This window comes from Denticeps clupeoides, chromosome 9 (assembly GCF_900700375.1).
Source record: "Denticeps clupeoides chromosome 9, fDenClu1.1, whole genome shotgun sequence".
NCBI classification, from domain to species: Eukaryota; Metazoa; Chordata; class Actinopteri; order Clupeiformes; family Denticipitidae; genus Denticeps; species Denticeps clupeoides.
In genome coordinates this window covers 21,683,562-21,698,738 of record NC_041715.1, presented here as the reverse complement: position 1 = coordinate 21,698,738, position 15,177 = coordinate 21,683,562, and the positions used below count along the sequence as shown (strand labels likewise).

Below are 15,177 nucleotides of genomic sequence, written 5' to 3'. Positions count from 1 at the left end.
CACTTTCCCCTCACTTAGGACAGATCACCTCTGTCCTCTACCTTCTAAACCCAAAAGGACTTCTCCCCTTGCGTCCTGGCTCTCCGATACATTGCGCAGCAATCAAAGAGCACTACGAACAGCGGTGAGAAAATACAAGAAATCACAGCTTGACCTACTATATTACCATAGACCTACAATATTGCCAAATTTTCTACTAACCTCACTGCTGCCAAAACTGCTTTCTACAAGGCAAAACTGGAAGCCTCTGCTCACACCTCTCAAAAACTCCACAACATATTCGTATCTCTACTCAACCCTCCGACTCCCCCAACCTAATCTTCCCTAACTGCTGATGATTTTGCAGACTTCTTCACAGGGAAGATTGAACTAATCTGTAAGACATTCTCCACCACAAATCCTACTGTACCCTCTGAAGAGTCTACAATTGTTTTAAATCAGTTTTCTACACTCACATCAGATTAAATCATTCAGCTCATATCTACAGGCAATCCAACAACCTGACCACTAGATCCAATCCCTGACCTCATCCCTCATTTCTTATATCATAAACAGCTCAATCACATCCGGCCATCTGCCTTTAAAACTGCCAGAGTTCTTCCAATTCTAAAAAAACCCACCGCTCATTCTACTTAGACAGCCCTTCTGGCTGTTTCTGAGAAGCTACATGTGGCCAGATCGGCAAAACATTTGCAGCATTTGACACAGTAAACTCTCTTGTCTATCCTGAAGAGGCTTGGAATTCGGGGCTCAGCATGGCAGTGGTTTGTTTCCTACCTTGATGAGCGATCTTACTAAGTGACTTGGAAAGGCTCCACCTCTGCCTCACTAGGTCCTCTCCTTGTCTCCCTCTACACGAGATCACTTGAAGTAATTTCCTCACATGGATTATCCTACCACTGCTATGCCGACGACACACAACTCATATTCTCTTTTCCTCCCTCTGATCTACATTCTGCTTCCAAAATCTCTGCATGGTTAACTGACATCTCATCTTGGATGGCAGCCCATCACCTCAAACTCAATCCCACCAAAAATTGAACTAATATTCATTCCAGCAGATTCTTCACCACATCAGGATCTTGCTATTTACTTGGACAACTCACAGCTCTCTCCTTCAACAGCCCACAACCTTGGAGTAAGAATAGACAACTCTCTTTCTCGACTCACATCAGCAATCTTTCCCACTCATATAGATTCCTTCTCTACAATATCAGACAAATCTGTCCTTATCTGTTAACACACACCACCTAGATACCACTTCAGTCCTTAGTAATCTCAAGACTGGATTACTGTAACTCCCTTCTATCTGGTCTACCTCTATGTACCATCTGACCTCTACAACTAAAACAAAATGTAGCAGCACGACTGATCTTCAACCTTCCCAAATTCTCCCACACCACCCCACTGCAATGTTCCCTCCACTGGCTCACAGTAACTGCATGCACATTTATGGTATTTATCAGACGCCCTTATCCAGAGCGACTAACAATCAATAGTAGTAGAGAAAGTCCCCCTGGAGCAACTTAGGGTTAAGTGTCTTGCTCAAATCCCACTTACTACACAACTGTAGTAAATGGGATTTGAACCTGAGTCTTCTGGTTCGTAGGCGAGTGTGTTACCAATTAGGCAACTACCACCTCCATCAAATAAAAAATATGGATGCACATTGTAAGTTGTTCTGGATAAGGGCATCTGCCAAATGCCTTAAATGTAAATGCTGATTTTGTTGATATTGATGATTTGTCCCCGATTCATTTTATGAAACTTGTGTTTACGCATTTTCCTACCAAGAGACCACGACAATGCGTGAAAATAGCGCAATGTCACCATTAAATCATACTCTCGAACATGCAGGTTTATGGGTTTGTGAATAAATGTAACTGCGCTGACATTTGTGAATCACATTTTTTTTTAAGCTGAGAAATGCATTTTTGAACATTGTTACATTTATTTGTAAGTCATGAAGAATATTTGTGAATCTTGTTACATTTATTTGTGAATTTTGATGCTAAAATTGAAATGAAAGTGAAATTGTCATTGTGAAACACTGCAGCACAGCACACGGCACACAACAAATTATGTCCTCTGCTTTTAACCCATCACCTTTGGTGAGCAGTGGACAGCCATGACAAGCGCCCGGGAGCAGTATGTGGGGACGTTGCTTTGCTCAGTGGCACCTCAGTGGCATCTTGGTGGATCAGGATTCGAAACTGCAACCTTCTGATTACGGGGCAGCTTCCTTAACTGCTAGGCCACCGCTGCCCCTATCCATAGGTGCGTGTGTGCATGTGTGCACAGCTGCTGCAGTGTCGTGTGTGTGTGTGTGTGTGTGTGTCGTGTATAAGCTCTGATTTATTTTTTTGTGTGTGTGTGTACAGTGCTAAGCAACTTGTACGTGGTGAGCCGAATGTGTCCTACATCTGCTCCCGGTACTACAGAGCCCCCGAGCTCATCTTTGGTGCTACAGACTACACCTCCAGCATAGGTGGGTGATTACAGCCTGAACCCTGACAACAGGAAACTGGCTCATGATCAGAAGGTTTTGGGTTCCATTCCATCCTTACAGTAAATGACTACTTCCTGCTTCACTGCCATGCATTTACAGTGGCCAAAACAATACAGACTTAATGTTAATATGAAAGTGGAGTATTAAGCATGTTTTCTGGTTACAGACATACATATTAATTAATTTACTTTTTCAAACTCTTTCAAAATGTCACAGACAACAATGACAATGACAAATACATTAATTCTCTCTTTGTAACCCTCTACTGGCCCTCTCTCTAGATGTCTGGTCAGCTGGATGTGTGCTGGCTGAACTGTTGCTAGGACAACCAATTTTCCCTGGTGACAGTGGAGTGGATCAGCTTGTTGAGATCATCAAGGTATTGCTCCTTTTTTTTTACCTGATAATAAACTGATTGGTTTCAGTAATGACTGACTACTTTTGACCTTTACAGCCTTTGTTTCCTCCTCTACTCATTTTGTTCATGCTGATGATTCATATTTATTGTTTTTTTTTTTTTCCCCACAGGTTCTAGGTACTCCAACCAGGGAGCAGATTCGAGAGATGAATCCCAACTATACAGAGTTTAAATTCCCCCAGATTAAGGCACATCCATGGACTAAGGTGAGTCTACAGGTACAGGAAGCATTTTACTACTTAAAGACCCCATCACCCTTATCTTTCATAGAGTTTGTGTTTGTGTCCATCACCTATATTTGCCAACCTCATATCATGTCTCACTATGAAAGTCCATGAGTTCCAAAATTAAGTAAATAAATACGTTTTATTGGTTTTCTCATTTGAAAAAACAGCAACATAGACAGAGGAAGGCAGGAAGAAACTAAATGGAATAACAATTTGACTAATTAGCATTTTGAGCAATAAAAAGACACTGCGGTGTGGAATTCCACAATAGCCTTAATCCATATTTAATTAATCCATATTTGTATAAAAAAAAAAAAAAGAGAGAGCGCACATGTACGCACAGTCAGGTCCATAAATATTAGGACATCGACACAATGTTAACATTTTTGGCTCTATACACCACCACAATGGATATCAAATGAAACAAGATGTGCTTTAACTGCAGACTATCAGCTTTTATTTGAGGGTATTTACATCCAAATCAGGTGAACGGTGTAGGAATTACAACAATTTGCATATGTGCCTCCCACTTGTTAAGGGACCAAAAGTAATGGGACAATTGGCTTCTCAGATGTTCCATGGCCAGGTGTGTGTTATTCCCTCATTATCCCAATTACAATGAGCAGATAAAAGGTTCAAAGTTCATTTCAAGTGTGCTATTTGCATTTGGAATCTGTTGCTGTGAACTGTCAAGATGAGCTGTCACTATCAGTGAAGCAAGCAGTGAAGTTTTTTCAGGTAGGCTGAAAAAACAAAAGAAACATATCAGAGAGATAGCAACATTAGGCGTGGCCAAAACAACAGTTTGGAACATTCTCAAAAAGAAGGAACGCACCGGTGAGCTCAGCAACACTAAAAGACCCGGAAGACCACGGAAAACAACTGTGGTGGATTTACCGAAGAAAACACCCTTCACAACAGTTGGCCGGATCAAGAACACTCTCCAGGAGGTAGGTGTATCTGTGTCAAAGTCAACTATCAAGAGAAGACTCCACCAGTGTGAATACAGATGTAAACCATTGGTGAGCCCCAAAATTAGGAAGGCCAGAATAGAGTTTGCTAAACAACATCTAAAAAAGCCTTCACAGTTCTGGAACAACATCCTATGGAAAGATGAGACCAAGATCAACTTGTATCAGAGTGATGGGAAGAGAAGAGTATGGAGATGGAAAGGAACTGCTCATGATTGTAAGCAAAACACCTCATCAGTGAAGCACAGTGCTGGAAATGTCATTGCGTGGGCATGTATGGCTGCTGGTGGAACTGGTTCTCTTGTATTTATTGATGATGTGACTGCTGACAAAAGCAGCATGATGAATTCTGAAGTGTTTCGGGCAATATTATCTGCTCATATTCAGCCAAATGCCTCAGAACTCATTGGACGGCGCTTCACAGTGCAGATGGACAATGACCCAAAGCATACTGCAAAAGCAACCAAAGAGTTTTTTGAAGGGAAAGAAGTGGACTGTTTTGCAATGGCCAAGTCAATTACCTGACCTGAATCCGATTGAGCATGCATTTCACTTGCTGAAGACAAAACTGAAGGGAAAATGCCCAGGAACAAGCAGGAACTGAAGACTGAAGGCCTGGCAGAGCATCACCAGGGATGAAACCCAACGTCTGGTGATGTCTATGTCTTCCAGACTTCAGGCTGTAATTGACTGCAAATGATTTGCAACCAAATATTGAAATGTATACGTTTCATTTATGGTTCTTATTCTGTCCCATTACATTTGGTCCCTTAACAAGTGGGAGGCACATATGCAAACTGTTGTAAGTTCACCTGATTTGTAAATACCCTCAAATAAAAGCTGACAGTCTGCAGTTAAAGCACATCTTGTTTGTTTCATTTGATATCCATTGTGGTGGTGTAGAGGGCCAAAAATGTTAACATTGTGTCGATGTCCCAATATTTATGGACCTGACTGTAAGTATTCACAGCATTTGTGCAATACTTTGTTGACTGACAACTGTAGGGCCTCTCAAAGCCCATTGAGACATACTGTATGTGATTAGGGGCTATATAAGAAATAAATGTTTGTTGATGCACCTTTGGCAGCAATTACAGCCTCAAGAGTTAAATATGATGCCACAAGCTTGGCACACCTCTCCTTGGCCAGTTTCGCCCATTCATCTTTGGAGGACCTCACAAGCTTTTAATATCTCTCCAGAGATGTTAAGTTGGATTCAAGTCTGGGCTCTGGCTGGCCCACTCATTCACAGAGTTGTCCTGAAGTCACTACTTTGATATCTTGGCTGTGTTGTTGGTTGTCCTGCAGAAGGATGAGTTCAAAAACACTCTGGAGCTGGTTTTCATCCAGGATGTCTCTGTACATTGCTGCAGTCATCTTTCCCTCTATCCTGACTAGTCTCCCTGGAGCCGAGGAAAAACATCCCCAAAGCATGAAGCTGCCGCAACCAGCATTCTTCACTGTAGAGATGGTATTGACCTGGTGGTGAACCTGGTTTCCAAAGTGATGCCTGGCATTCACACCATAGACCAGAGAATTTATTTATGATCTGAGAGTTCGTCAGGTGCCATGTGCTTTTTACTAAGGAGTGGCTTCCATCTGGCCTGATTGGTGGATTGTTGCAGAGATGGTTGTCCTTCTAGAAGGTTCTCCTCTCTCCACAGAGGACCTCTGGAGCTTTGACAGAGTAACCATTGGGTTTTTTTGTCACCTGCCTGAGTAAGGTTCCTTTCCTCTGATCACTCAGTTTAGGAGGCCGGAAGCTGTAGGAAGAGTCCTGGTGGTTTTGAACTTCCACTTAAGTAGTGAAGTGATTGTCATTGTGATACACAGCAGCACAGCACATGGTGCACACAGTGAAATGTGTCCTCTGCATTTAACCCATCACCCTTGGTGAGCAGTGGGCAGCCATGACAGGCACCCGGGGAGCAGTGTGTGGGGTGCTTTGCTCAGTGGCACCTTGGCGGCTCGGGTTTCAAACCGGCAACCTTCTGATTACGCTAGGCCGCTAGGCCACCACTGCCCCCACAAGTGAAGTGATTGGTCATTTTGATACACAGCAGCCCATCACATTTACAGATGATGCAGGCCTCTGTGCTCATAGGGCCCGTCAAGGCAGCAGACATTTGTCTGTAACCTTCCCCAGATAATCATGTCTCAGAGCTTTGCAGAGAATTCCTTTGACATCACGCTTGGTTTGTGCTCTGACATGAACTGTGGGACCCTATATAGACAGATGTGTGCCTTTCCAAATCATGTCTAATCAACTGCTTTTTTTCCCACAGGTAGACTCCAGTTAAGCTGCAAAAACATCTCAAGGATGATCAGGAGAAAAAGTATGCACCTGAGCTCAATTTAGAGCTTCATGGCAAGGGAATTGAATACTTATGCACTCTCTCATTTTTTTATTTTTAATAAATTTGTCAAAACCTCAGGGAAACTTATTTCACATTGTCATTATGGGGTATTGTGTTTAGAATTCAGAGGGGAAAATAATTTAATCCATCTTGCAATAAGACTGTAACATAACAAAAAGTGGAAAAAGTGATACTTTCCAGATGCACTGTATACATCTTAACAGATATGTGATTAGTGTATGGGAAATTAACCATTATTGAATCATTGTTGCATGTGGCAAAATGTCAGCTAACACCTCACCAGTTAAAGTTTAGGAGGGGCTCCCAGATCTTTGCAGATATTTTTTTTTACTTTGCTAAATACCTTAAGCCACAATTCAAATGATGTTGCTTTATCAGACCTCCAGTGTTGCAATAATAACTTCCAACCCAGCAGAGTACAGAGGGAGATGACTTGCATCTCTGTCTGATTTATGTTCAACTCTTACAGCAATTTTCAAAGTGATAGAGTCAGAGGTTTTACCTTAACATCTTCACTCAGCTTTAGATATACAGTGGGTACGGAAAGTGTTTAGACCCCCTTACATTTTTCACTCTTTGTTATATTGCAGCTATTTGCTAAAGTTAATAAATATACACACAGCACCCCATATTGACAGAAAAACAGAATTTTTGCAGATTTCAGACCTTTTGCTGTGACACTCATATATTTAATTCAGGTGCTGTCCATTTCTTCTGATCATCATTGAGAGTGATTTACACCTACATTTGAGTCCAGCTGTGTTTGTATACAGCTCACAATGCATGTCAGAGCAGGTCAAAGGAACTGCCTGAAGAGCTCAGAGACAGAATTGTGGCAATGCACAGATCTTTGATGGTTTCTAAGAGCACAGTGGTCTCCATAATCCTTAAATGAAAGATGTTTGGGACGACCAGAACCATTCCTAGAGCTAGCTGTCCAGCCAAACTGAGCTATCGAGGGAGAGAGGTAAAGAAGAACCAGAAGATCACTGTGGCTGAGCTCCAGATATTCAGCCGGGAGATGGGAGAAAGTTGTAGAAAGTAGTCAACCATCACTGCAGCCTCCCACCAGTTGGAGGTTTTTGGCAGAGTGGCCTCTGGGAAGCCTCTCCTCAGTGCAAGACCCACATGACCTATGTGGAGTTTGCTAAGAAAAAGGACTAAGGATGGTGAGAAATAAGATTCTCTGTTCTGATGAGACCAAGATAGAACTTTTTGGCCTTGATTCTGGAGAATTCTGGATATGGAGAAATCTAGGCACTATTCATCACCTGTCCAATACAGTTCCAACAGTGAATCATGGTGCATCATGCTGCGTGGATGTTTTGAAGGGACAGAGAGGGGAAGATATCCTGGACTGAAACCTTCACCAGAGTGCCCTGGAACTCGGACTGGGCCAAAAGTTTACCTTCCAACAAGACAGTGACCCTACGCACAAAGCTAAAATAATGGAGTGGCTTCACAACAACATGGTGGCTGTTCTTGAATTTATCAGACGGCCTTATCCAGATCGACTTACAATCAGTAATGACAGGGACAGCCCCCCTGAAGCATCTAATAGGATAATCATTCTTTTGTGTTTTTAAACATCTCTATCAATAGTGTGTTATGCAACATGGAAATGTTCTTAAAATGAGCAAGCAATTGGCTCTTATTCCTCACAAAAAAGTTTTTATTCAAACTGAAGACATTATTAATATTATTATTATTATTAGATCAATGTTTACAAAAAACCTTTGGGTTACTGGCTCCAGAATTAAACCCATTTAATCAATCTTTCTGTGAAACATTCATGATGTACATGAAAAAAATATGATATTCACAAACATAGTTGTCCTTAGTTTTATTTTTATAATAAAAGGAAAAAGGGGTGTACCCCCTGCTATAGACCATCTGAGAAATAATAAAAATAAAAAGTATAAAGGTTCAAAATAGTAAGAAGAAAATATAAATAAACAATTGAAGTATTACTAATAATCCAATTTAAACAATACAGTTCAGTTTCTAGTTGCATCCAGATGAGGTAGGTAGGTAGAATGTTTGTCTTTGTGCAATATTATGTGCAAAATAGAGAGAGAGCATGTGTGTGCCGTGTGCTGTGATGTACTGTGGGGAAGGTAAAAAAACATTGATGTGTAACAAATGCTATAAACTATATGCTAATGAATGTAGATTAGTCCATCTGTTGCACTTATTATTACTACCTTATGTATGGGGAAGGCGTGTTTTGAGATGTAACCTATCTGTGTGTGTGTGTGTGTGTGCATGTGCGTGCGCTCTTGCTACTTATCATGCCTCGTCACTATCGACTCATAACACAAATAATTAAAATAATGTATGTTATAAGAAGCGTTAATGTTAGTTAGCAATCATAAAAATACAATACCTTGTAGAAGCTCCGAATGCGCTTGGAGAAGGGCGGTTTACCTGATAATGCGTTTGGTTAAGGTGCTGTAGTATTGACTACAGTTTACATGAATGTGCTGACAACAAAATCACACAAAAAGTATTGATGGAAATCAATATCAATCCATGGACGTCTGGATTTGTAGTCACACTCAAAACTGGAAAAACACAACGGACTGATCCAACTTTGTAATGTCCTTAAAACAAATCAAAATGAGGCTCAGTAGTGTGTGTTGCCGCCACATGCCTGTATGGCCTCCCTACAATACCTGGGCATGCTCCTGATGAGGAGGTGGATGGTCTCCTGAGGGATCTCCCCCTCCAGACCTGGACTAAAATATCCGCCAACTCCTGGACAGTCTGTGGTGCAACTTGGCATTGGTGGATGGAGCGAGACATTTACATTTACAGCATTTATCAGATGCCCTTACCCAGAGCGATTTACAATCTGTAGTGACAGGGACAGTTCCTCTGGAGCAATTTAGGATTAAGTGTCTTGCTCAGGGACACAATGGTACTAAGTGGGATTTGAAGCTGGGTCTTCTGGTTCATAGGCGAGTGTGTTACCACTAGGCTACTACCACCACACATCTGAGACATGATGTCCCAGGTGTGCTCAGTTGTATTCAGGTCTGGGGAACAGGTGGGCCAGTCCATAGCATCAATGCCTTTTTCTTGCAGGAACTGCGGACACACTCCAGCCACATGAGGCATTGTCTTGCATTACGAGGAACCCAGGGCCAACCACACCAGCATATTGTTTCACAAGAGGTCTGAGGATCTCATCTCTGTACCTAATGGCAGTCAGGCTACCACCTCAAACAAGCTGCACGGTGTTTGGCTGTAAGCACAACCCCCACCCATGGATGTCAGGCCCTCATACCACCCTCATGGTGTCTGTTTTTTGACCGAGCAAACACATGCACATTTGTGGCCTGCTGATGGGCTTTTTGCAAGGCTCTGTCAGTGCTCTTCATGTTCCTCCTTGCACAAAGGCATAAGTAGCAGTCCTTCTGCTGGGTTCTTGCCCTCCTATGGCCTCCTCCACATCTCCTGCTCTGGACACTACGCTGACAGACACAGCAAACTCACATTTATGTGCCATCCTGGATTAGCTGCACTACCTGAGCCACTTGTGTTGGTTGTAGACTCTGTCTCATGTTACCACTAGAGTGAAAATACCACCAGCATTCAAAATTGACCAAAACATCAGCCAGAAAGCATAAGAACTGAGAAGTGGTCTGTGGTCACCACCTGTAGTACCAGTCCTTTGCTAATTGCCTATAGGTTACCTGTTTGACAATTTCACATGCTGTTGTGCAAATGGAATAGTGTTGTTATTAAGTGGACACTTTGATTTCACAGAGATGTGATTTTGACTTTGAGTTGCATTGTTGTTTAAATGTTCCCTTTATTTTTTGATCAGTGTGTATGTCGTCAGACGGTGTGTTCCTCTGTCGATCATGGCACACTTCTGTCCTAATTCCACAATGCCGTGATTTCCCCTCTGTGGTGTGTGTGCTGCATTGGACAAAGGCAGCCCATCCAGACCAGATGAGATCCATTGAACCATTGCTTGACTTAGAGGCACTCCTACAGGATGTCCATTGTTCTAATATGGATTGCATCCACAGGATAATCTTCTTTCCGATTTCTGACATCATCTAACCCATTAACAGCAGAAGTTGGCATTTCAGCCTCTGAGTGTCATTGCCACTGTCTTGGGCACATTGGTGTCCGCTTCTCATGTATCTCACAGTCAGAGCCCTCAACCTCCGTCCACCCTAGTGTCCTTTCCTTCCACCAGACATGCTGTTCGTTGCAAGCCTCTGGTTCCAGCTGTTGCTCTCACTAGTGGTGGGGTCTCCTTGCCAGTTGCCCAGGAGGCCCGATTTGCTGACTCGAGTAAAGGGGAACATTCGACACCCACATCCCAAATATCTGAAACTGCTGGGATGTTCAGAACTGAACTGGACTGTCAATGGTCAACTGAAATGCCATTCAGGAAGACTTACGCTTGTTGTCCAGGAATTCCTCTGCCATCTCAGGGTTCTCAAAGAGCTTAGACTTGTAGTCACTGTGATGCGAAAACGTCCTTAATAAAGGAAACCGTACATGAGGCCAGAGATCTCTGCCTGACTGTCAAACACCTTGCGTTGATTAAGTCCTGAAGTGAGGACAGCCACCAGGCCTGGGAGACATTGTGCGATGTGCCTGATCCACCAGCGATTCGAAGCACTCTTGGCGAGGATATCCAGAATCAACTTTGCAATAAATTTGGTTGCCCCCCCTCCGGAATTCCCAGAATCCTGATGTTTTGATGCCATGATCAAGATTCTTCCAGTTTCTTGCACTGTTTGTTGACTGCCTGTTGCAGAGATTCTCTAGTATTGTGACCCGTTCGCCTCCATTTTGCTTTTACCAGTCAGTTTGGTCAGAGAGGATTGCATGGAGTCAACTGGGCAATCATATTAAATTTGGCATTTACACTCTTGTTACCTGTTGTGATTGCTACTAGCAGGTCTTCAGTGGAAGGATTAGCAAGCCTCTCTGTTGTCTTCACATCGGTCATCCGACTTCCTCCCAATGCAGTTTGCTTCCATTTTATTTTGACGTGGTTTCCAGACTACTTTCTCGCAATAATCAGGGATTGTTTGTAGGGAGTTGTTTAATGATTGTTATATTAAAATAGAGCAGAGTGTCTGAAAAAGTGCTCTATTCAGTTCCATGTACCATAGTGCCCCCAAGAAATCAATAATTAAATAAAGTCATGAACTATTTCAAATGGGGACATTAAAATGTCAGTGGTGGCCTAGCAGTTATGGATGCGGCCCCATAATCAGAAGGTTGCTGGTTTGAATGCCAAGGTGATACTGAGGTGCCACTGAGCAAAGCACCGTCCCGACACACTGCTCCCCTGGAGCCTGTCATGGCTGTCCACTGCTCACTAAGGGTGATGGGTTAAAAGCAGAGGACACATTTTGTTGAGTGAAACGTGTGCTGTGCTGCAGTGCATCACAATGACAATCACTTTCACTTTTTTCCAGCTCTGCTGGAAAGTCACCTATGAATGGTTTGGTCTGAAGCTCTGCCAATCATTTGTACAAAATCAGGATAGATTGGTGTTAGTCCCACTCACATACTTTGATGGGACTGACTGATAGAAGTAATTCATGATGTGCTGGAAAAATTTCATTTATAATTTTATTGTCCAGCATCCTGTTTATATGAAGCGCTGCCCCTCCTTGCTGGGTGGGATTGGATTTTGGAGACCGAAGTTTCATTACATGTGTCAGAGTGAACAGTGACTCATTTTTCAATTGTTCTGCATTTTCTGTCATCTGTGGAACTGATTCTGATTCGGTCACTTCCCCCTAGTGTCCATTCTGTGAACTTCCTGTGGTGGAAGTCCGATATGAGGGAATGCATCATGTGCCAGCCCGGCATGCAGAGCAGAATGGTCATGTGATGCTGTGTTTACAGGTGTTCCGGCCACGTACGCCTCCAGAGGCTATCGCTCTGTGCTCACGGCTGCTGGAGTACACACCCACTGCCAGACTCACCCCACTGGAGGCCTGTGCTCACTCATTCTTCGATGAATTGCGGGATCCCAACATCAAACTACCCAATGGCCGAGAGAAGCCTTTACTCTTTAACTTCACCACTCAAGGTAGGACCGAGGCACCCATTCTTCAGTCCACATACTTCCGTCTATGTGCATTTTATTATAATAATACTAAATTATTTTAAAATAATACAGTATTATTTTATTATAATAATACTCTGTGTGTTTGTATAGTCATGTAAGATAGGAAAAAAACCACAGTTGGATGATTCAGGCAGCATTGATCTGAAAGCAGTCTTTTCTTTTTCTCTCATTCTCAGAGTTGTCTAGTAATCCTTCTCTGGCCGCCATCCTCATCCCCACCCATGCGCGTATCCAGGCTGGAGCCTGCACCCCCACCAGTGCTTCAGCACCTGCAGGTGTGGTGCTGTTATCCCGGTTGATTATTGGATTTAATTCAACATTGAAAACTGATATTCAAATTTCTCTGCTTTATCCAGATGCCAACAGTGGTGACCGCAGTCAGACTAGCACTACAGCTGCAGCATCTGCATCCAACACCTCCACCTGAGTTAACCAATCCATCAACCTGACAGACTCCTCACCTACACAGCCACGAGTCACTCTCTTTTTATTTTTTTTTATATCCATTCTATCAAGACGAAGGATGAAGCTCTTCACTTTCTTCCCCCTTCACTTCTGTAGCAGCATCTATCGGCTTCCCCGTTGGCCAGTCTGAGATCACGTGGCCACTTCTGGTCACCCTGATGTTCAGCTTTTGGTCCTGAAGTGTGCATGGCTTGAATTCGGTGGGGGTTTATTTGTAAAGAATAGGAAGAAGAGCAGGATCAACTTTGACCTCCTTCCTCAGCGGTCACACAATGTTCTAAAGAGATCCATGTTTGATGATAATTGCATGCAGCACCAGATGACATTTTTACTGAAGTGTTTAAAAAAGATCTTTTAAATCTCATTTTACTTGATTTAGCTGAGGTAGGTAGGTTGGGTAGTGTCATTTATTGATCAGAGTCTGCGATTACATATCTTCCACTGTGTCCATGTATTATATATATATATCTATATATCGATATAAATAGACAGAGATATATATCAAGCATTTTTTATTCTAGGTCTGAATATAATGTCTGTGCCACAGTTCCCATGGCTTCCATAAAGTATATTCATACAGCCAATGCACCAAGATTTTGGTTTGTGTGAGATCCTGAGTTCATAGAAGATTTTCATTAGTGGAATGCAAGTGTTACATCTTCATCATGTGCTGGTAGAAACCAGCCCCTGCTTCAGTAAAATCTCTTGGCAGTGGAATTAGCAAATGTACCATGGCAACCAAAATGGCAAAGATAAACCTTTTGTACATATAAATTACAATACCATTCGCTCCTTGTATGTCTCTTTTTCTTCATGTAAATGTGCTGACCTGAGAACTGTTAATGAGCAAAAACAAAATAACTTCTTTAGTCATAGAGTTTAACATGATGTGTACAGTAGTCCATCTCTATTATTGTAACAATAACTATTAATGTATAGTGTACTTAGAGTTTGAGTGCCTTTGCTTTCATTCACTTCCTCTTCCACACATGCACACACTCTGTGTGCTTTTTATTGGCCAGTTTCTCCTCAATACCACTCGCCACTCCTCCTCGTTCCAGAGCCGCTCTCAGAGGCAATAATGTTTTCTCTCTGGTATGTGGTCAGTAGAAGTGTCCTGTAGCTCCACCCTCTTATTTGTTTGCTTGTAGTTTTGTATTAATAGATGTGTTATCCTCGAACAGTGTGACCACTTATCATTCAATAAGCAGAAATGCAAAGGTTTAAAATGATTACCAAAAAGCACTGGTTAAATACGCAAAGAATAAAAAAAACAAAACAGTGGGTTATATACATGCACTTGAGGAATTAAATGAAAAAGTGTCTTTATTTGAAAAGGAAGAAAAGAAAAACTATCACATTACTACTACTTGAATGCCTTTTTGTGATGACTGAATTTAAAAGATATATTTTAAATATATATTTTTTTTCTGTGCAGGTATGCTAAATATTTTCCTTTTCTTGTAAATATGTTTGTGTGGTTCTGGCTCAGAGAAATAGTTACCTGGTACTGTAATTTGCATTAAATAAATAGTAGGATAGTGTGGAAATGAACTACTCCTTTCCTTTTTTACCTTTACTAAGTGGACTCTAGCTGTTACTGAGTTGCTATGTTTGCAATGTACAGTGAGAAAGTGCCTAACAGAGTAAAAATATTAGCACCTCTCTAATTATTAGTGTTGTAGTCAAGACCGCCTTAACCGAGACCAAGACATTGCTGAGACCAGAAGGTATCAAGACCAAGACACTGCGTATACTTAAGGGTACCAAGACCAAAAACTAGGGCTAGAATCATCACATTTTCTCAGAGAAAAAAAGGCATTGCTGTAAAGTGTAATTACTTCAACTATATTGTACAGATGTGTCATAGCTATTAGGCCTGACTGAAAATAATATTCTCAGCAATCCTCTCCTAAGAGAGTCCTAAAGTTAAGCCCACAGACCATCGTACAGCACAACTTGTGCACACAGGATTTTTTTTTTTTTTGCCATTTCATGATACTTAAGGGGCTCCATAATCGTGAGCTAGCTGCTTGCAAAAAACTAAATCTCCCCCTGAGGGGGGCCCCCATGCTATTGGAATAGGCATGCAAT

The 15,177-nt window shown here is 42.1% G+C and overlaps 1 protein-coding gene across 3 annotated transcripts in view; it reads left to right on the top strand.

Annotated features, from left to right (window-relative positions):
- Positions 1 to 14,382, top strand: part of gsk3ba (glycogen synthase kinase 3 beta, genome duplicate a) — a 34,265-nt gene extending 19,883 nt beyond the window's left edge. For 2 of the 3 annotated variants that reach the window (XM_028990975.1, XM_028990976.1), the window contains exons 7-12: positions 2,382 to 2,488; positions 2,791 to 2,888; positions 3,038 to 3,145; positions 12,393 to 12,579; positions 12,795 to 12,893; positions 12,975 to 14,382. In XM_028990975.1, coding sequence (XP_028846808.1) covers positions 2,382 to 2,488; positions 2,791 to 2,888; positions 3,038 to 3,145; positions 12,393 to 12,579; positions 12,795 to 12,893; positions 12,975 to 13,045 — 670 coding nt within the window. In that variant the 3' untranslated portion in view covers positions 13,046 to 14,382. The remainder of the gene's footprint in view (positions 1 to 2,381; positions 2,489 to 2,790; positions 2,889 to 3,037; positions 3,146 to 12,392; positions 12,580 to 12,794; positions 12,894 to 12,974) is intronic. The other variant, XM_028990977.1, reaches the window with a different exon arrangement.
- Positions 14,383 to 15,177: the final 795 nt, after the last annotated feature.